This window comes from Hyaena hyaena, unplaced genomic scaffold (genome assembly GCF_003009895.1).
Source record: "Hyaena hyaena isolate Hyena2069 unplaced genomic scaffold, ASM300989v1 scaffold_554, whole genome shotgun sequence".
In the NCBI taxonomy this organism is placed as follows: Eukaryota; Metazoa; Chordata; class Mammalia; order Carnivora; family Hyaenidae; genus Hyaena; species Hyaena hyaena.
In genome coordinates, this window is record NW_024081187.1 from 599,604 (window position 1) to 623,445 (window position 23,842).

Here is a 23,842-nt window from a genome sequence, read left to right on the forward strand (position 1 = left end):
TAGAATCTCACTTTAAAGAGCACTACGTGTGTGTGTGTGTGTGTGTGTGTGTGTGTGAGAGAGAGAGAGAGAGAGAGAGAGAGACAGAGAGACAGAGACAGAGAGAGAGAGAGAGAGATTCTGGAGGGTCATTCCAAGTAGCATATGATGATCACCACTCTGACTTCTAAGGATAGTAGGGTCAATTAACTAATATGCCCTTTATGGATCATTGAACTCCATAGTAAGCTGGACATGTACACTTGGAAATTAGCACTCAATAACTAAATTACTTTGTTTAATAGAGGTGAAAATCATTTGAAAATTCCTAGGAAATTCCACGTGGGAAGAAAGAGTAATACAAACATTAGAGACAGAAAAGAAAAAAATTAAACTGTGTAATGAAGCAGGAAAGGACTTGTGAAAGAGAATGAGGACATTTGTAGTTGTCCATAATGAGATTATCAGTGTGACCTCTTTGCTTTCAAATAATGTCTATGCCACCCATAAATAATTCTAAGAGTGGATATTTTAGAGTATTTTAAGAAATTTTATGTTTTATGTTAAAATTGACAATTGGCGGAGCACGCAATGTGAGTCCATTGGGCTCTGCTCTCACAGCATGGAACCTGCTTGAGATCCTCTCTCTCTGTGTCTCTCTCTCTCTCTGCCCCTCTCCTGCTCATGCTCTTGCTCTCTCAAAATCAATAAATAAATAAAAATTTACAATAGGCAAAACCAGGGATCAAGTGGCTGGACTCAGGACTACAACACAAGGGGACATCTGATCATCTGATCTCATGTCCTGTTTTGGGGAATTTGTCTTTAGCCAAGATGAAATATTCATTTGTAAGGTGGCTTAAGTCCTTCCTCCAGACTATAATGAGGGTACAATGGGTCCTAACCACCCTGCCCCTGCTGTTGGACAAACTATGCAGGAAAATAGAGAATGACTCCTCATGAAGTACATTTGTTTTAGGAATAAATGTGAATATCCATGAGAAGTTGTATGAACTTATATGAACTCAATCTTAAAAACTTTGGAACTGACTTTTGCAAACAAGGTTAGGAATAAACAGTGTGGTTAGTGCAATATCACTAGCAACTTTTAGATAAGTCAATTATAAAGTAGGGGCTGTGGTGAGAAACCTGAAAATAATGGTTTCACCCATTACATACATACAGCTACTAAGGAATCAGCACCTTTTGGAAGATGGAAGAAGAAATTCATGGCAGATGTGTTTCATGTATAAGGACTTATAATCTGCTGTAGGCTACCCTGGCCAGCACAGGGCTACATGGGACTAAGTACTAGGAAATTGCTGGGAGACCACTGGCCATGATATTCCAAAAATTAGACAGACATATCCATAGAGCTATCTGAATCTATAAAATGTTTACTTACATTGAACATACCTATACCAGTACATACCCGTAGTGATTAACAACTTGACTTTTGAGGGGTGCCTGGTTGGCTCAGTGGGTTAAGCACCCAACTTTGGCTCAGGTCGTGATCTCACAGTTCGTGGGTTCGAGCGCCACGTCGGGCTCTGTGCTGACAGGTAGCTCAGAGCCTGGAGCCTGTTTCAGATTCTGCGTCTCCCTCTCTCTCTGCCCCTCCCCTGCTAGCACTCTGTCTCTCTCTTAAAAATAAATAAACCTTAAAATAAAAGTTAAAAAATTAAAAAAAAAAGAACTTAACTTTTGATAGGAGATTACCTGGATTCTAATCTAACCCCATGATTTATAGTCGTGTAACTCTGGACACATTTCTCCCTGTCAGTCCCCTCCTCAGTAAAATGAAGCAAATAACATTATGTAGCATAAAGTATAGCTGTGCATATGAAATTAATCTATGGAAGGTACTTTGCTTACCCGTGATCTAAGAAGCAATATTAAAATTATGACTTCAGTTGCATTACTATTCTTGTGAAGAGATACTTGAAGAAAATACACTGAAAATGCTAATAGTGTATCTTAAATTGTGTGGTTGTCGATAGCTTTTAAAATATTTGTACTTTGGGGGACTTTTTCAAGTTTTCTTCAGTGAACATGCTGGTTAGAATTAAGAGGAAAATTTTCTAATGTCAAACTATTTCCAAGTCAGAAGCATTCATTTGTGGAAGATAAAATACAAATGATAATTACTAAGAAAAAGTTTCCTTAAAAGTCCTTTTAATAATTAAATATATGAATACAATTCAAGTTAGGCTGTATTTCGTGCCATGCTATTCTGTATAAAATAACTGGTAAAATCTGATATATTTTACTTACATTTTACCTTAGGATATAACATGGGAATAAAATATTTGGAGATATGTAAAACTAGATTTGATATTCATAATGACTTTGATTTTAATTTGTTATGTTTAGCAACTAATAATATACTTGAAATAATTAGCTCATGATACCTTTGTAATAGCTGAACACCACAAACCATGTTCTTAAGGTCAGTGATTAAAGTAAATATCCTCAGTGGAATAAATGTACCTTTAACATGGAGGATTAAATAATATCAACTGAGTGTGCAGTCTTTTAAGCAGAAATCTGAATCACGTCAAGCCGATTCATCTTCTAGTATGTGCATCTTCCATTCTTTTGATTTATTCCCTGTGTTCTTTTCTGTGCTTTTACTAGATGGAGATTCAATTTTCTGTAATGTTAGCTTTGGAACAGTTCATGTCAATTTACACCCAAGATTTTTCTAACATTTCTAATTTCTTAATCTTTTTTAAATTTTTATTTAAAAATTTTTTAATGTTTTATTTATTTCTGAGAGAGAGAGAGACAGCATGAGCAGGGGATGGTCAGAGAGAGAGGGAGATACAGAATCTGAAACAGGCTCCAGGCTCTGAGCTAACTGTCAGCACAGAACCTGATGCGGGGCTTGAACCCATGAGCCATGAGATCATGACTTGAGCTGAAGTCGGATGCTTAACTGACTGAGCCACCCAGGCTCATCATTTTTTATGATTCTTGCTCTTATGTCGCCTGTTGTATCTAATATAACCTGTTAGGTTTGTTATAAAACATGTCTTTGTTATAAAACATGCAAAAGGTATTGGTCAGAAACATGAAAATACTACTCACTGCCCCATTCACAATCAACTTATCAGATAATGAATGTACTTCAAAGCTAAACTTTTTTTTTCCAAAATATATTTGGAACTCTTGTTTAAGAAATACCTCAAGAAATGGTAGGCAAATACTGTAAATGTACTTACTGGCTTCTAGAGACTTGTTTTATTTAGGACGGCTGTGATGTCTGCTTATATTCAAATGAAAGTCAGGTTTGTTATAAATCCGACTGGAGGTATATGTTTGTTTCTGAAAATAAGGTCTGAGCATTCTGGCAGACATTGGCTAGCTATTCACCAAGATTAGATTTAATAAGAAAGTATTATTTTAGCTAGCCCTGAATGAGGACAGAATACAAAGACAGCTCGTTGTCATCCAGTATCCATTCTCACTTCTTTGCATCATAAATGAGATCCTCACATTTTAGTCTCAAGGCTGCTCAGCCTGAAACCACTGTTAATACCTTCCATGGCATCCAGGGCTACTGTGTATGTACGCTTTTCCCAAAGAAATGTGAGCAGAAATGATGTATGAAACTTTTGGCAAATGTCCATGAGAATGAGATTTTTGCTGCCTACGTTTTCTTTCTCTTTTCCCTGGAGTGGAATTTAGAAGTGATTATTGACAGCCTTCTTCATCAGCACACAGGAGAGCAACAGCCTAGGGCTGCTTGAGTTCAGAGAGGAGGAACCAGGATCCCTGGATAAGAGTGAAGAGACAAACCACCTGTTCCTCTAGCTACATAAGGCTTAGACTCTTATTTGAGAAAGAAAGAACTGTTCGTGTGCAAGTTACATTTGTGTTGGTATCTGTTGAAACAGCCAGACATCATTTCAAATGCTACTTAAAATATAGAAACAGTATTTATTATTATTATAAATTGGTGGAGCATTTTATTATACAAAATGTTCTTTAATTTTCTCCAAATTCACAAAATTCCATGACCTCACTATTATTATCTAAGTTTCACAGATAAAGAAACTAAAGCTTGGAAGACTCTGCTCTGTAAAAAGTTACCCTTGCCTCAGTCAGTTGAATGTCCAGCTCGTGATCTTGCAGTTTATGGGATTGAGCCCTGTGTCGGGCTCTGTATAGACTGTGTACGGCCTGCCTGGGATTCTCTCTCTCCTTCCCTTGTTCTCTCTCTCTCTCTCTCTCTCTCTCTCAGAATAGATAAATAAATTTTTTAAAAAAGTTACCATGATACATGAGTTCAAATATAACACGCTTTGAAAATATAAAGTTTAGTTTTGAAAATAACCAGTAGTAAGTAGCTCACGATAGGTTCTGCTGTGTTAACTTTTCTCCTTTAAAGTCTTTCTCATTGCTAAGACTTTAGTCTACCTTAGTCTACCTTTAGTCTACCTTTAGTTTACCTTTAGTCTACCTACCTTACTGGGTCTTGGTTGGAATCCTGACTAATGCCTGACTTCCAGGAAGTTGTTTAATATCTAAAGACCTCAGTTTCTTCCTCTGCTTGTATAAAGGGTGATGGAGGAGGGGAGAGGCAAATGTGCTTTATAATAGTAAGCTACATTTTGTTCATCAACAGCAGCCTAATGGTTAAACTGCTAGGGCTGTTTCATTAAAACCTTTAAAATAAGTATTATAATTCTTGGGGTGCCTGGGTGACTCAGTCAGTTAAGCGTTCTACTTTGGCACGGGTCATGATCTCATGGTTCACGGATTTGAGTCCTGAGTTGGGCTCTGTGCTGACAGCTCAGAGCCTGGAGTCTGCTTAGGATTCTGTGTCTCCCTCTCTCCCTGCCCTTCCCCTGATCCTGCTCTGATTCTCTCTCTCTCAAAAATAAATAAACATTAACATTTTTAAAATAAGTATTATAATTCTTATTTGAATGCCACACATAGTACACAGACACTATAAAATTTGGCTAGCAAGTAGTCCTTAATAACCAGTGGGAAATCAGCTTAGGAAGTATGGAGAAGGAGGCAGTGTAAAGAGTCCTCTGACTTAACCACCTCAACACTTAGGTGCAAATGAAGCTGACCCCAGAGATAATGAGCAGCTTACCTCCCAGCAGAATCCAAAAAGGAAGGAGATATGTACTATACCCCATGAGTGCGTAATTGTTCAGACAAGTGCTACTTCTCCCTAAACTGAGAAATGGGCATTAAGAAAACCCTTTTAAGTAAAAACTCCTAGTTAGAGATAGAACGTGTGCTTAGGAGGGGTGCCTGGGTGACTCAGTGGGTTAAGCATCAGACTCTTGATATCTGCTCAGGTCATGATCTCAGTGTCTATTAGAAGATCTGTGCTGACAGCTCGGAGCCTAGAGCCTGCTTTGGAGTCTCTGTCTCCCTCTCTCTCTGTCCCTTCCCCACTCATGCTCTCTCTCTCAAAAATAAATAAACATAAAACAAAAGTGTGTGGGGCACCTGGGTGGCTCAGTCGGTTAAAGTGTCTGACTTCGGCTCAGGTCATGATCTCACAGTTCATGGGTTTGAGCCCCGTATTGGGCTCTGTACTGACAGCTCAGAGCCTGGAGCCTGCTTCAGATTCTGTGTCTCCCTCTCTCTCTGCCCCTTACCGGCTCATGCTCTGTCTCTCTGTGTCTCAAAAATAAATAAAACATTTAAAAAATTTTAAAAAACACAAGAAACCCTCCAAAAGTATGCTTAGGGACACTTACTTGGAGAGTAGATTATTAGCCCCAAAGGTATTATTGTTAGATTTGAGTGGATGGGGGGTGGACAGAAAAGCACCACACCTTCCCATCTTTTTCATGATCCTCCATGTATTGAAATGATGGAAGTTTCTTTTTTTGTTTAAGATTTTTCAGTGTTTTTTATTTATTTTGAAAGAGAGAGAATGTGAGTGGAGTAGGGGCAAAGAGAGGGAGGGAGAGACAGAGAATCTCAATCAGGTTCCGTGTTGGTAGCACACAGCCTGACTTGGGACTTGATCTCACAAATCAAACCTGAACCAAAATCAAGAGTTGGGCACTTCACCAACTGAGCCACCCAGGAACCCTGAAGTGATGTTAGTTCCTAATCAGATAAGCACGTGAACATGGGTCATACAGTTAACTTATTGGAAATCAATAGCAAATTTGCCTTTATTTATCCAGTTTAGATCTATCCATGTTACTTTTCTAATTAATCCCCCAAATAAAACTAAAAATTACTTTCTAGTTTTTTAAAAATATTTTTAAACTTTTTTTTTTCATTTTTGAGAGAGAGAATGTACAGGGGAGAGGCAGAGAGTGAGGGAGACACAGAATTCTATGCAGGCTCCAAGCACAGAGCTCTACTGGGGCTTGAATTCATGAACTGTGAGATCATGACCTGAGCCAAAGTCAGACGCTTAACCAACTGAGCCGCCCAGGCTCCCCTTAGTTTTTATCATTACAAATTTAGTGAAACAACTACTAGCTTATTGGGGATGGGAGTCAATAAAAGTAAAACACACTTGGTGTTATTTATGTTCACATTTTATGGAAAATTCTACTTCCTTTAAATCCTAGAAAAATGGAAATCTGGTTGCAGAATGTGCTGGGTTGGAATCCCAAGTTTGGTGAAGCTGCTTAAAGTTTTTTAAACTCAGCTTCCTAATCTGACTTGTGAATAATGCGCAAGGTTATTGTGAGATTAGAGATGATATGTGTCAAATACCCTGCACACGTTAGCAAGGTGTATGGAATTGTGTACCAATTTGCTCTGCACCTGCGCTGTATTAATCAGGATCCAATAATCTCCTGGATACAGTCAGTACTACGAAAAATCTGATCTGATAGAAATGTGTTGTTGGTTAAATATATAGCTCATACAGAATCAATGCCAATGTAATGCTTAACCACCATCCCTTTAGTATACTTTTATTGACCAAAATGAGGCAGCAAATGATAGAGAAGCTGTGACTATGAAGCTAGATGACAATCTGAGCCAGTAGAGACATAGGCTGGGACGTAAACCTTGGTTTTGCATACTTTAATGGCAAACAAGTAACCTTTTCACTACTTCTAAAAAAGTGGCTAGAAAGTTTTGGTTTTCTTAAAGAACAGTGATAATCTTTAGTTTATTATCTGCAAAATATGATTTGTCAGACACAAAAATGACCTTTTTCTTCCACAATTGAGTGTTGTACACTGAAAAAATAATGGTGTTTCTGTAACTTCAAGGGCTTAGCATTTTCATTTAGCTGATTAAAATCTATTGTAGATGATAATTATGCCAGCTTTTAAAAAAATCCTTCCAACCGTCAAAAATGATTTTAAAATCTTTAAATGGCTTATACCAGATTTTTATTTCTCAGAGGGTTTCTACTTACGGAAAATTTGCTTAGATTATTCTCTTTTGTCATATTCTTAGTAAATGTTAAATCAATGCAAAATGGGTGGATTTGTATTTCTAAAAATAACTTCCTTCTTTCACAGGAAGAAGAATTAAGGAAGAGTGGGGAAGCCAAATATGCCCACTTGAGTGATGAACTTCATGTATTAATTGAAGTGTTTGCTCCACCTGGGGAAGCTTATTCACGAATGAGTCATGCATTGGAAGAGATTAAAAAATTCCTGGTTCCTGTAAGTGTCTTTCCCTTTTCACAAAGATGTTTCTCATAAGTTTTTTAAAATGTGTCTTTGATATTCACTGACTTTCTAGGCAGAAAGCCATATTGCAAACTAATTATTTATTGAGTTGGTAATAAGGTAAAAAGAAATAGAATACAACAAACGTTTAGCATAGGACCTGGCATGTTGTCAAATAATGATGGTTTGACAGTGTCCTCAGTAGATCACATGCCATGCACCAGTTCATGGTTATGAAGAATAAGATAGTTAACACAATTATATATATAATTGAAGTTGTATACTTTTCTCTTGTGTCTTAATCACTTGGTAGTTGACATGTATTATTGGCAATTATAAAGCAGGTATAATGGGAGGGGAATGATTAGATATGTAATATTTGTAACAAGACAATGTTATTTGAAAATATCAAACGTATTCTTATCTGACATTATGCCAGCTGCTGACTCATTGTAAATAATGAGTCATGCCAAATAATCAGTATTAATAGAGCCAGACATTTGTTGACATCAAACAAAAAATTGGAAAAGTAAACTCACTCTGCTCTATGAGAACATCAGAGAGTGTTATTTCGTAAGGCAGCAAATTCAGGATTGCATATTGGATAGAATTCTCCACTGATTTTCTAAGAAACAGAGAAAGGTTAAACGAATGAAGCTTTTATAAAGGTTGACAATTTAGCATTCTAGGAAGAGGTGATTCAAATAGAAATCTTGGCATCGGGCTTAGAGCTGGGAATAGGATAATTGGAATAGAATGCTGAGTAAAGTTTTCTGGAGTGCCTGGGCAGAAGTATTTGGCAGAGGGGAAAGACAGTAGCTAAGATTAATCTGTTCAGTGAAGAAACACTGTAGATTTCTAAGGTAAGCAATAAATTCAGAGGAAATGGTGGGTAAGATCCATTGATTGGCAGTGATTTTGAGAATGGGAAAAGAGAAAAAAACAGTTTCAGAATGTAAAAGCATCAAAATCTAACCACATAATGTATTTCTATTCTCAGTTTAAAATTTTCTCTTAAGACAAGGTTATAGAGTAATCCCATACCATCCTGATTGTTCCCTAAGTTTATATGCACACAGAACTTCTGCACAATTTATTACCTGGTGCTTATCAGAACACCTTTCTAAACAGATCCCATATTTCATAAGCATTACGATGCTATGTTCTGTCTTCCATTTACCTCCAAACTAAGTGCCTAGTGCTGTTGACTACACAGCTTTCTTGTAGTTAGTCAGATCAGAGCTCCAGTGGCATAGGTAGTGTAGAAAAAGGCTAGGACTGCCTACCTATATTACTAACTTATTTCATGCTTATAGACAAATAATATAAATTCTCAGAGCTTCAGCTGATTCATCTTTAAAAAGAAGATAATTATAACCAACTGACCTCTAGCACAGTTTTTGTGACTATTAAGTAGGGTAATGTATACAAAAGAATATAGAAAATTATCAAGCACTATATAAATGGATGTTTTCAATTTCTTTTATTGTTACAGTAGATAGAATCTTGGGATGATTTTTTGAAGTGAAACATGTAAGATGATACTATTTCATTGCTACATATTTATAGGTCCTAAGTTGTAGGCTAGGTTAACCCTATTTTGCTATAAATACCAGTATTACATCTCACTTACCCTTAGACCTTGTGATACTTGTAATCATTTCATTTATAACTTCTCCACTGAAGTCTAAACTCCACGAGGACAGGGCTGGTGGTGTCTGTCTTGTGCTCCCATCATTTAGCATTGTGCACGGCACAGCAATTATTTGTTTGAGAGTCTGACTGATGGAATGCCTGATTGATAGGCACCAGGAGTGATGCAGATATAAATAGCTATTTGGGTCAAGTTGGGGGAATAGCACCCCACAATTAAGATTCTCTCTCTGTACGCATCCAGATGAAGACCAAAATTCCCACATTGGCTAGAGTGGCCTGTTCGTGCTTATCTCTGGGATTTTATCTCTGCCTGTCCAGCTGCTCACTTTCTGTGCTCCAGATATGCTGGCTCCAGATATCCTGTACTCCAAGCTCTCCAGGCTCACTCTTCACTAAAGCCTTTGAAGATTCTTCCAAAATACTGACACGGCTGTCATTCAGGTCTCAGCTCACAAGTTAGCAATGCACGAAATTCTCTCCTGACCACAGTGTCCAAAGTAACCTCTCTACATTTGTACAACCTTGTGAATATTTTGTTCACAATGTCGCTGGCCACCTGATTTAACACTGCAATTCACTGTTTTGTTATGCTTTAGCCCACTTCACCTACTTCTTTTCCTCATAGCTCTTATAAACTCTTATACACACACATATATATTACTCATTTGTTTATTGTTGGTTTTCCTGCTAAAATATAAATGTCATTAGGGCAGATATTATTGTCTAAATTCACTGCTTTATTCTCCTATTCTGAACACTACCAGGCACATGGGAACAGTTAGTAAATTTTTTTAGGGGTGGCTGGGTGGCTCAGTCAGTTAAGCATCCAACTCTTGGTTTCTGCATAGGTTGTGATCTCACGGTTTCTGAGTTTGAGTCCCACATTGGTCTCTGCGCTGACCGTGTGGAGCCTGCTTGGGATTCTCTCTCTCCCTCTCTCTGCCCCCCCCTCCACTCGTGCTGTCTCTATCTTACCAAAAATAAATGAGTAAACTTAAAAGTTTTCTAAAATAAATAAATAAATATATATTTGACATGGCTGAATTCATGATGGAATGAATAAGCTTTAAAAAAATAAATAACTCTTTTAATATCTCTCAATGTTACATTAGCAGATTTTACGATCAGTGAACGTCCATCTACTTGATAAATTTTCCCCATTTGCCTTGTTTGCCTTAACACCAGGCAAAGGATGGCGATTGTCTGCTTCATCTTTCACCACAACCAGAGGAGTCAAACACGTACAACAAGTTCCCTTGTTATTATAAAAAATTATTTGGTGATCCAGGCCTCTTTTGACATTTGATATTAAAGTCTAAAGAGATGCTAACATATCAGGACATTAAAATTTACAAATATAGTAGGTGAAGAATTATAGCCAGTAAGAGGCATGCTAGAACTACCTAGAAAGCTAATGTAGCCTAAGATTCTGGACTCCTACTGCCATCTAATTCCTCTACAAAATGGATTGTCTTTTCATTGTCAGAGTTCTTATCTTATCTTCCTTATCTACCTTAACATTTCTTTTCTTTTTTATTTTTATTCTGAGAGAGAGACAGGGTGAGCATGAGTGGAGGAGGGGCAGAGAGAGAAGGAGAGAGAATCTGAAGCAGGTTCCATGCTCATTACAGAGCCTGACATGGGGCTCCATCTCACAAATAGTGAGATCCATGAGCTGAGCCGAAATCAAGAGTCAGACGCTCAACCAACAGTGCCACCCAGGTTCTCTCACCCAGCATTTACCCAGCTTGCCCTACTTCCAGAGGTTGTAATTGTCCAAGACGGCTGATTTTAGAACATACTCTTCATGAAAAGTCTGAATGCTGTAAGATGTTGTAAAGTAACAGTTTTAGTACTTTAAATGAATTGTTAAAAGGCAACATAATTATTATTGCCTTGGGAGAAAATTTCTTACTTGTTGTTTTACATCCAGTCACTAGTCTTATAAAACAAGTGGGTGGCAGGTCAATAAAACATCAATAAATTGCATTTTCCTAATTTTGAATCTCTGATACTTTGAGCAGATAGTCTACTGAAGTTTTCATTTATTGCTAATTTTTCTTACAAATACAGATTAGGCATATTAAATTATTTGACAGATAGTGACAAAAAAGATATGAAATCCTAATCTGATATATGTTTCAATAATGTTCAGGTCTTTCTTTTCCCTTATAGTCTGTAAAGGGGCAAACAAATGCTGTCCTTATTATCATTATTATATTTTATACTTTCCGTTGTGTTCAGGCACTAAGACCACCATGTATGGTTGGGCAGGTTGTGCCTTGCCCAAGGCTAGGAGACAACATTTACATTGTAGTTTATGAATGAGAACCCCTTGTTATCCTTAAATACAACTTCCCTTTTTCCAATCCTGGTCATCAGATTTCCTTATAATAATGACACTGTATTTAACAGTTAAAATCACCTTCAAATGAGTTGAATTAGGAAGTTTTACTAGTGCTTAGTAATGAACTCGTGATTGAAGCATAATACATTTTCTCATAATTAAAATTTATGAAGTTTCAGCACATCCTGCTCATTGAATGTATGTTTATTCATTCATATTTTCTTTTTCTTTTGATGTTTATTTATTTTGAGAGAAAGAGAAAGAGTGCACAAGAGCAGGGGAGGGGCAGTGAGAGAGGGAAAGTGGGAGACTCCCAAGCAGGCTCTGCATTGACAGCAGCGAGCCTGATGTGGGGCTTAAACTATTGACACATGAGATCATGACCTGAACCAAAGTTGGAAGCTCAGCTGACTGAGCCACCCAGGTACCCCCATTCTTTCATAGAAAAGATGAAAGAACCGGTTTCCACACAAACAGGACATTAGATTTATATCACGGATAACAAATAGATTACTTTGTTACCAGTTCAAGAGTTAGCTGTTGACAGAATTAAGAGATCACAATACTCATTTCTACTAAGACTGGTCATGGCCTCAGAATCTTTCTCAGGCAGTATGCTAGACAGCACTATAATATTATCAGAACTGACAGAATTTGAAAAGTTATTTGTCAGACCTGGAATAATCCTCTAATGATCATCAGTAGAGATATGTATCATTTAATGTAAAAGCATTATATATACATGCATACATATATATTATATTCAGCATTGGCTATAATATATTGTGCATTAGTAAGAAAATAGAATATATCAAAACAATTCACATAGGAAAAAATGCATCATTCCAGGTTATTTCTTTCTTACATCAGATTGGATGTATGTCTTGGTGACAGTAGTGATTCTCGAAATGGGCCAATTAGGGCATATTATATCATTTCTGGTTTGAGATTAGAAACCTGTGCAGGAAACCTCTCAAGACTGTGACTATGGAGGAAAAGTAAATTCTTCCCCTCTTTATAATAAAAGCAAAGAGAGGATATTCTTGCCTTCTCTTCCTCAAAGACTATAATCCTAGCTCTGACATGGGAAAATGGCACTGATTGCTTAATATTAACAATCATACAGGAAAGTAGATATAAGGAAAATAGAAAAGAAAAGCAGGGCATTTTTCAGTATAGGAGATACATGATCTAAACTTTCATGCACTGAAAAAAATTTATGAAATTTTGAAATACTATAAACCTAAGAATGTGTCACTGAAATTCATGTTATAATTCGATAAAAAGTGAAAATTTGGTCACAGTCTCTTATGCAAGTGAATATGTAGGAAAAATGATGTATCAAGTAAAAACCCACTAGTCAACAAAAGTACCATTGGTAGTTGGCAAGACCTATAGACAAGGTGGGGAATAGCAGGTACATTTTGCCTGGCTGATGACAGTAGTTCAGCATGTATTGCAGCAACATCCTACAGGCAAGATAATGATCAGTAAGAGAGTAAAAATTAAAATTCAATGCAGAGAAGGAAGCAAAATCCATACCTGGATATCATTTCTTCATTGTTATGGTTGCTGTTAAAATGTTGTAAAGAGATTCCTCAGATTGCTCTCTTCAAAACCAGTTAATTCTCTTCTCTTCCTCATAATTAACTATATTCTAATAGTGTGGGAACTAATAGCACTAAGCACAAAGCCACATACATTTATGTAATTATTACGTGCTCAGAAATGTTTCCTGTAGTGCTTTAGTACTAGGATCATATTCTGATTATATTTGGAGACATTTATAATCATCTAACATTGAATATTCTTATCTAATAAGTTATAATAGATAATATAGACCTATGACTTAGAAAATAATTAAAATTATTACTTGTTCTTAGAATTTCTATTATATAATTAATTATAGTAATATTAATTATAATAGCATATAATTAATTAGAATACCACTATAATAACATAATTTATTGTTGTTGCTGAAACCTAAGGCCATTTATCTATTATTAATTGATTGGCATCACCTGGAAGACAGATAAAAAGAAGAATGGATAACTGTTTGAGTTTGATTTTCTACAAACCCTAATACAAGTATCTTCTTACTATTCATAATACAAATAATCAAATGTTCACTTTATGAATCTAGGGTCACGATGTGATCATCTCCTTTCTATCTTAAAAAAACAATTTGTCACTAATTATTTCTGGTCTCATTTGGTGTTAGGGATCTGAATTCTCCAAAGCCACTCTTTTTAGGAGTTATTATTGTTTTTTAGATGCCCAGCATCCTTCTCTTGTTTCTATCACCCCTTGATTTCATCTTGATGATTTACTTCTTCCCCATGAACTGACATTAAATCACAAGAATTGCTTTTGCAATTTCAAATGTAGTCATTAACATGAAGGCTTAGCAACATCCTAAGGTTATTTGTGTTATTAAAGATCTGTGGTTCCTAAGGATACAGGTTTAATCTCCAAGGCAAAAATCTTCACCTCTTAACTTCATCTGATTCTAATAAAGGAAAATTTGTAGAGGATCAAATTGAAATTTCATATTATAGTCAGAACATTTACTGAACGTTAATCCTACATTTGTACACAAGTACATAACAAACATGCCAACACTGACCTGCAAATACTTTATAGATGGAAGCAACTTGAAAAGACTCATGACTTTTGAAGAATTTGGTACCAAAAAAAAGGAATTGAGGGAGAAAAGTAGCTCAAAAATCAGACTCTGTTAAATAAAGTATATATTTTTTAGCTAAATAATTTAAGTAATATCAATGGTCTAATCAATATAAGGCAAAAGATTTGTTTCAATTCAATTCGATAGTTATTTCTGAACATCAAATATATGTTAGGCAGGATTCTAGGAATTTGTGTTATACCACTCACTGTCCCTGTGGAATTTAAAGAAACTACTTTCAAGATTTAAAAGATAAATATTATGGAGACATATTAAGAGAGAATGGGAAATGGGAGACCAGATTGGATAATAAGGACAATATGGACAGTAGTAACGACAGACCAGGCAATGTTGATCAAAAAGAAAATGTTAATTCTAGAGTCAAGAAAAATGAGAACTGTTTTCTAAGAGGGCTTCAAGATGGTAGTGTAGGAAGTCCCTGAACTCACAGCCTCCTGTTGACACAGCAGTTTTATCACCACATATGGAATAATTTACTCAGAATAATACCTGAAACCTGGATGACTGATGCCTCTACAACAAAGGACCAAAGAGTGGTGTTAAAATGGATAGGGGAGGCAGAGACACAGTCTTGCCAGGAAAAACTCCATAGCAATCCACAATTAGGAGAGATCTCAAAAATGCAGACCTATTCCCTAAGAAGCAAAGAGTCTTTGCTCCACATCAAGCACTCCAATCCCTAAATTTTGTTCAGGACACATGAGCCCCACAATACGTACAGGATTATGTCCCAAAAAACAGTAGAACCATAGGAAATGGAGAACCCACTCTTAGAGGGCTCACATATAGACTAACTCCTCCCAGGACTTAGCATAGAAATGCAAATTGGATCAGCACTTGGACATGTGTGAAGGACAACCACTTCCTAATCTTGGGGTGTCTGCTGAAGAAGCAGGAACTTGTTGGAACTCTCTTTGGGACGGAGACACTAGCATATGCTATTTTTGTGATCTCATTCTAATGATGGCACTGGCAGGTAGAATTTTGGAAATTTCCTCTAGCGTGTTAGTGCTGTGAGATATGGTTCTTGGAAAAGATAAACAAAAGTGACTAACTTTTAGTTAGACTCACCAAGAAAAATAGAGAGGACTCAAAAAATAAAATCAGTTGTGAAAGAGGAAAGTTACAACTGTATCACAGAAATACAAAGGAGCATAAGAAACTACTACAATTATATGCCAACAAATCAGATAAAAAAATGGATAAATTCCTAGAAACACGCAATCTTCCAAGTCTGAAACATGAAGAAATAAAAAAAATTTGAAGCCAATTTCTAATAAGATCAAACCTGATCTCAACAAACAAAAGTCCCAATATCAGACAGTTGCATTTGTCAATTCTACCCAACAATCAAAGAAGATTTAATACTTATGTTTCTCAAATTCTTCCAAGAAACTGAAGAGGAAAGAATGCCTCTAAATCTAAGTTTTAAGGCCAGCATTACTCTCTGATACCAAAACTAGATAAGGACACATAAAAAAAAAGAAAAAGAGAAAGGAGGAAGAGAAGGAGAAAGAAAGAAGGAAAGAAAGAGAGAGAAAGACAGAGAGAGAGAGAGAAATAGAGAAAGAGAGAGAAAGAGAGAGAGAGAGAGAAAGAGAGAAAGAAAGAGAGAGAAAGAAAGAAGAAAATTACAGGCCAGTATCCCCAATGAACATAGATGTGAAAATCCTCAACAAAATATTAGGAAACCAAATTCAGCAATACATTTAAGTGATCATACACCATGATCAAATGGGATTTATTCTAGGGACGCAAGGATGGTTAGACATCCATAAATCAATCAGTATGATATATCATGTTAACAACAACAACAAAAGATAAATATCATATGACAATCTCAATAGATGCAGTAAGAGAATTTGACAAAATTCAGCATCCATTTGTGATAAAAACTCTTTACAAGATGCAAAGTACCTAAACATAATAAAGGGCATATATGGCAGAGTCACAGCTAACATCATACTCTGGTGAAAAACTGACAGTTTTTCCTCTAAGATGAACGAGACAAGGATACTGGCTCTTGCCACTTTTATTCAATATAGTATTGGAAGTCCTAGCCCCAGGAATAAGACAAGGAAGTGAAATAAAAGTCATCCAAAACAGAAAGGAAAGATAAAACTCACTATTTGCAAATGACAGGCACTCTATATAGAAAGACCTAAAGTCTTCAAAAAAAAAATTAGAACTAATAAATGAATTCAGCAAAGTTGTAGAATACAAAACCAATATACCGAAATCTGTGACTATTATATACACTAACAGCAAGCTATAAGAAAGAGAAATTAAGAAAACAATCCTATTGACAGTTGCATTATAAAGTACCTAAGAATAAATTTAACCAAGGAGGTGAAAGACCTGTACTGAAAACTATAAGACACAGATGAGGTAAATTGAAGACATAATAAATGGAAAAATATTCTGTGCTCATAAATTGGAAGAATTAATATTGTTAAAATGTTCATAATACCTAAAGCAATCTACAAATTCAGTGCAATCCCTGTCAAAATTCCAACTGCATTTTTTACAGAAGTTGAGGAAAGAATTCTAAAATTTGTAGGGAGCTGCAGAAGATTTCAATACCCAAAGCAATCTTGAAGAAGATTAACAAAGCTAGAGGTATCGCACTCCCTGATTTCAAACTGTACTACAAAACTTTAGTAATCAAAACAGCATTGGCATAAAAACAGATAGATAAGTGGAATAGAATTGAGATACCAGAAAACACACACACACACACACACACACACACACATATACATATGGACAATTTACAACAAAGGAGCCAAGAATATCCAGTGATGAAAGGACAATCTCTTCAATAAATGGAGCTTGAAAAACTCAACAGTCATATGCAAAAGAATGAAACTTGGCCACTGTCTTATAACATGTTCAAAAATTAACTCAAAATGGATTAAAGACTTGAATGTAAGATCTGCATACACAAATTCCTAGAAGAAAACATAGGTGGTAAACTTCTGACGTCAGTCTAAGCGACATATTCATGGATCTGACTCCAAAGACAAGGCAAACAAATGTAAAAGTAAGTAAATGACAGTATTTCAAACTAAAATAACTAAACTAAAATTTCAAACTGTGCTCTGCACAGCAAGGGAAACCATTATCAAAATTAAAAACAACCTACTAAATGGTTGAAAATATTTGCAAGTCAAATATACAATATCTTATATAGAACTAATCTCCAAAGTATATAAGGAACTCCTATAACTCAACAACAAAAAACAAACAAGCAACCCTATTAAAAAATGGACAGACAATCTGAACAGACATTTTTCCAAAGAAGACATACAGATAGTCAATAAGCACATTTAAAGATGTCAAACATCACTAACTGTTAGGAAATTCAAATCAAAACCTGTGAGATATAACCTCACACCTGTTTGAATGATTATTATCAAACAGACAAGAAATAACAAGTGTTAGAGAGGATGTGGAAAACAAGAAACCCTCCTACATGGCTAGTGGGAATGTAAATTGGTGCAGCCCCTATGGAAAGCAGTATGGAGATTTCTCAAAATATTAAGAATAGATCTACCATATGATCCAGTTATTCCACTTCTCAGCATTTATCTGAAGAATGCGAAATACTAATTGGAAGAGATACATGCATCCCTATGTTTATTGCAGCGTTATTTACAATAGCCAAGGCACAGACAACTTCAGTGTTCATCCATGAATGAATGGATATAGAGAATGTATTATATGTATATGGAATACTACTCAGCTATAAAGAAGAATGAAATTTTGCTTTTTACAACAACCTGGGTGAACCAAGAGGGTATGATGCTAACTGAAATAAGTCAGATGGAAAAAGACAAATACCATAAGATTTCATTCATATGTGGAATCTAAAAAACAAAACGGATGAACAAAACAATACAAAAACTCACAGATAGAACAGATTGTTACCAGAGTGTAAGGGTGTTGTGAGGTGGGCAAAATGTGTGAAGGGGCCAATTGTATGGTGATGGATGGTAATTAACACCTTTGGTGGTGATCACTTTGTAATATATACACTTATCAAATTACAATGTTGTATACCTGAAACATATGTTATATGCCAATTGATCTCAATTAAAAAAAAGAAAAAAGAAAAGAAAAATCAATTGCTGATGAGGAATACTACCATACAGACAAGAATCAGTTATTCATTGAGACTGAGAGATCCAAAAGAGAGAGTTGGGACAGGGGTCTGATGTTGATGACCCATAGTTAGAGTCTATTTCATAATGAATATTTTTTAAATGCAACAAAAAATTAAAGAATAGCATATTCTAAAACTGATTGTTTTTGCAAAATCATGTATTTCTGAAATGCATCTTCAACTTCTGTTCTAGCCATTAGTTTTTACTTCTCAAGCAGCTAATTTTGCAGCTACATAAGACAAGGTAAGCTTATTTGGAATTGCTCTTCTTTGATTAACTGATCTCATTTCACTTTCAGCAAACTGCACTGGGAAATATATTGACTTCTGTTGACAATATTCAAACTAGATATCCAGAGAACTTGGAAGAATCCCTACTCTTCCAGGAAATATATCTTCTATATCATCTCTAATCTTTGTTTTACGTCCTTTCTCTTTCTGTTGCACTCAACCTGTCTACATAGTGCATGTGAGGATGCATATACAGGTGACCCTTGTACAATGTAGGGGGAGGTGTGTCAACTCAACCCATGTAGTTGAAATTCCATATATAACTTTAATTCCCCAAAAACTTCATTACTAGCAGCCTACTGTTGACCAGAAACCTTCCTGATAACATAGTCAATTAACACATATTTAGTATGTTTTATATACTATATCCTATAATCTTACAATAAAGTAAACTAGAGAAGAGAAAAAGTTATTAAGAAAATTATAAGGAAAAGAAATTACATTTATATGTACTGTATTTACCAAGAAAAATATTACATATGGAAGTGGACCTGTGCATTTCAAACCCATGTTGTTCAAGGGTCGCCTGTATGATTCCTTAAAGGACAAATAGAAATGGGTTACTGGATGGTCTGTCCTCAGTATCATACAAATAAGAATTGGTTTTATTTTTCTATAACTACATCATTCTCCCTTTCTTATTCATTACCAACAGTTTGAGCAAATCACAGCTTTCCACTCATTCTCCTACTAAAAGAATCTTAATTTATACAATTTTAAGTCCAGTTAGTTCCAACTTATGATTTCAATTTCAAGTCCAATTCAAACCTGAGTGTATAGCTTGGGAGTAGCAGTGGGAAGGGAGGCATGGTCTATGCATTTATCTCCTCCCACTTTCTCCATGCTCCAGCTTCTAGTGCTCCAGAGCTTTGTGAATGGTCTTGGCAGGTGAGGTAGGAAGTGATAGGCAATTAGAGGAACATGGGCTGTAAAACTGGTCCTCTGGTAATCTGGTTAGTTTGGTTTGGTTCAGTCTTATTTCAGTTATTTTCCTCTGATGGGATTTAGGGATGGCAGACCAGCATTGTTGCATTCCTCAAATAACTTGCCTTCTTTTCAGTTAAGTGATGTCTGGGAGTATCACAGGGATCTAATGTGCAGTCCTTTCTCTCAGTGGTGTCTTGATGCTATTCTACCATCTCTTTGCTTCCAGTGTTGCATGTGAGCTTTGTCCTGTGTACCTAATTTCTTGTTTCTCTCTGAGAGCTTGAAGAATTATTTTACCTTGTCCTTGGAGTTGAAGAATTTTACCAGAATATGCTGAAGATTGGCTCTTTTCTCATCAGCCGGGCCTGGAAATCAGTAAGCTTTATTCATTTGGCAGTGGCATAGGTCTTCCTTTCACGGAAATTATGTCCCTATTAATTGTATATTTTCTTTTCTCTATAATTTTCTTTTTCTTCCTTGGTAATTCCTACAGCTTATGGCAAGTCTCCTGAATCTTTTTTTTTTTTTTTTCAATTGTCTTTTCCTATCAATTTGCATCCTCTTTTCATTTTGTTCATGTGTCTATATGGTCTTCTAAGCCACAGATTTAGGATTTAGCAGTGATGATGCTGTTTTCCATTCCCTTGAATTATTTAGATGGAGTCATGTAGATATTGCACTTACTTTTTGTTTTGTTTTGTATCTTTAGTAAAAACCATAACTGTATTGGCTTGCAGAGTACTGGATTTCTTGTACTCACTCTACCCCCACACCCAATAAAGGCCTGTGCTACTCAGTTCTCTTACCTAGGTCTCTCAGAGAACTCAAAGCCACTCAGGCACATAAGCTTCTGAGGGTCTCGGCCTTTATTTCAGCCAACATATGCTGGTATGTTACAGCTGGTAAAGAAAGAGAAAGGCTCTGCATTTAGATTACTGTCTTCTCAGGATTACTAAGGTCTTCCACAGTTAGTTTAATGAGTTCTTTTTATATTTAGCATGTGGAAGAAAGCATCTAATGAACTTTATAGGTGCCAGAGATTGTAGCTTGAACTCTATGTATCATGTGATAGTTCCAAGCTGAGTATTTTGTTTTGTAATGAATCAGAAATTGTGTATTAAAATACGATATAAAAAAGTATTCCACAAGAGAAAAAGCAGGGTATTCAATGAACATATATCCCTGTAAAAACTAGATACATAGTCATTTCCATATGCTTTATACAGATGTTGTCAAGTTAATATGCACAAATACTAGTGAAGGCCTTTCCTTAATGGCAGAAATATTAAGATAAACCTGTTTGGGAATTCAGAGTATTCACATAAGTGATAAATATGTCAGTAACCATTCTTATTTGCCATTAGTTGTCAATTATGAGGGTAATATTCATTTTACTATGGTTTTCAATAGAAAAAATAAAATGCTAATAGCTTATTTCTACTCTTTGTGTATACCTTTTACCAGAGATTTTTCTTTTGGGAAGAGACAGAAACATTTGTTTAGACTCTGTGACCTGCTAGGCAATCTGGTGGGTAGCTTATTGACATTACCTTTTGTAATCCTCATAACAAGCCTAAGAGTGCATTAATGCTTATGAGGAGGTTGAGGCTGAGCAAAGTTGTGTAGCTATATAAATAGCTTGAGTAGCATGGCATAGCGAAACCCACCTGACGATAAAGTCCTATTTCTCTCACAACAGCACACTGTTTTCCACATCAGACAATAAAAGAATAGAATGTCTAAGATTTGATCCAGTTAGACCACTGTAATTAATTACAAAGCTGTTAATAAGTGACAAACTACATTTGAATAAAACATAGAAAATATCACCTTTTCATAGTTCCATTTGGTTTTTATCATCAGGTGTTTTGAGTTTCTGATTCTGTGTGTGAGTGTGTATGTGTGTTAGTGATTGTGTGTGTGTGTGTGTGTGTGTATAAACTAATCACTTATGGTACTTCTATTTATAGAATCAATCACTTGTTAGCAATATTATATAACTGTGTAAACTTGTTCCTTTTTAGAGAAAATTGCTTTGGAGATTCTTGAAAACTAGTTTACTCCTAGATTGTTGCCATTTTCTAGATGCCCTTTGTTTTTTTTACTTTCTTCACTTTCTCTGCTCTGAAATTAGGAGTTCTAGGGTTTGGCTGCCATAACATGGAACTTTAAATTACTCCATTATAACAAGAATAATAGAATTTTAGAATATGAGTTATTTCAACCACATCTTTGATCCCAGAGTCCACATTCTCCAATTAGTATTTATCTTTGTTTAGGTCAAAATAAATTTTGAGCACACAGATTCATGTAATAATTTTATCCAACCTTATCAGCCCTATTAGCAAGGGCATTTTGAAGGTGATAGTGAACATCATGTTCCCTCATGAGTTCCATTTTATCTTCTCTTCTCTTCTTAGTACTAATCTATGTTTCATTTGATAAATTGGAGAAGCTTTATAAAGACATGTTACCAGCAAGGGTAGATTTCAGGATCAGAGTGAGATTCTTTTCAAAGCGAAAGAAGGACCCCCAACAAGTAGAAGTGGCCAACTATTCTCCCTAAACCCATATTCAAGCTGCAGGTAGGACAGGGTTTTAGGTAAAATTAGTCCTCATGAAAAGTACAGACATCATCTTATCCCAAACATATTTTTATTTTTTGATTTTTTAAATTTAAATTCCAGTTAGTTAACATATAGTGTAATATTAGTTTCATGTATAGAGTATAGTGATTCAACACTTCAGTACAACACCCAGTGTTCATCACAAGTGCTTAATCCCCATCACCTATTTCATCTAACCTCCTACCCACCTCCCCTCTGGGAACCATCAGTTTGTTCTCTGTAGTTAAAACTCTGTTTTTTGGTGTGCTTGCCTCTGTTTTACCCCTATGATCATTTGTTTTGTTTCTTAAATTCCACATATGAGTGAAGTCATATGGTGTTTGTCTTTCTCTGACTGACTTATTTCACTTAGCATAATATTCTCTGGCTCTATGTCATTGCAAGTGGTGAGATTTCATTCTTTTTTATGGCTGAGTAAATATTCCATTATAAATATATACCACTTCTTTTGCATCCATTCATCAGTTGATGGACACTTGGGCTCTTTCCAACTTGGAAAGAGCTATTTGGCTACTGTTTTTAGTGCTGCTGTAAACAACAGGGTGCATGTATCCCTTTGAATTAGTATTTTTGTATTCTTGGGTAAATACCTACTAGTGTAATTGCTGTATCATAAGGTAGTTCTATTTTTTAACTTTCTGAGGAACCCCTATACTGCCAAACATATTTTTAAATGTGAAACACACCTACTGTCTAAGAAATGAATAAAAGTTCATGTGTAAGAAATGTTTTTTTACTCAAAGAAATATACTGAATTACTAGAATTAACAATTAGTGAGCAAGTACACAAGTTTCTGATATAAGGAGAGTAACTCTTTCTCTAGAACCTAGGTGCCCTAACCAAAATAGGGCAAAACACAGGTCATACCTATAAGAATGATAATGTCAACTTTAGATCCTATGAGCAAATAGTCAACTTTAATTTATATGAGCAGAGATCATCTTCTTTTTTCCAAATATTCTTCATTTAGATACTCTGCTGCCCTGGAATTAAATCCAATTCAGAAAGCATTCTCTATGTTTAAGCTTTTCTCCCCACACTTTTAGAGACACATTCATTTCATTGTAGAGCTGGAAGGAATTTTTAAATTCAGGGCAATTAATAGGTCCAAAGCAATTTAAATTTTAATGGTTAGGAAGAAAATAATTGAAAATACTTCTCCTTCTTTTTCTTCTCCTTCTCCTTCTCCTTCTTCTCCTTCTCCTTCTTCTCCTTCTCCTTCTTCTTCTTCTTCTTCTTCTTCTTCTCCTTCTCCTTCTTCTCCTTCTTCTCCTTCTCCTTCTTCTCCTTCTCCTTCTTCTCCTTCTCCTTCTTCTCCTTCTCCTTCTTCTCCTTCTCCTTCTCCTTCTCCTTCTCCTTCTTCTCCTTCTTCTCCTTCTCCTTCTTCTCCTTCTCCTTCTTCTTCTTCTCCTTCTTCTCCTTCTCCTTCTTCTTCTTCTCCTGCTTCTTCTTCTCCTGCTTCTTCTTCTCCTGCTTCTTCTTCTCCTTCTTCTTCTTCTCCTTCTTCTCCTTCTCCT

At 35.8% G+C, this 23,842-nt stretch overlaps 1 protein-coding gene across 1 annotated transcript in view; it reads left to right on the forward strand.

Moving 5' to 3' along the window:
• KHDRBS2 (KH RNA binding domain containing, signal transduction associated 2) overlaps nt 1–23,842 on the forward strand; it is a 580,108-nt gene that overhangs the window by 298,069 nt on the left and 258,197 nt on the right. The window contains exon 4 of the mRNA XM_039256034.1: nt 7,452–7,598. Coding sequence (XP_039111965.1) covers nt 7,452–7,598 — 147 coding nt within the window. The remainder of the gene's footprint in view (nt 1–7,451; nt 7,599–23,842) is intronic.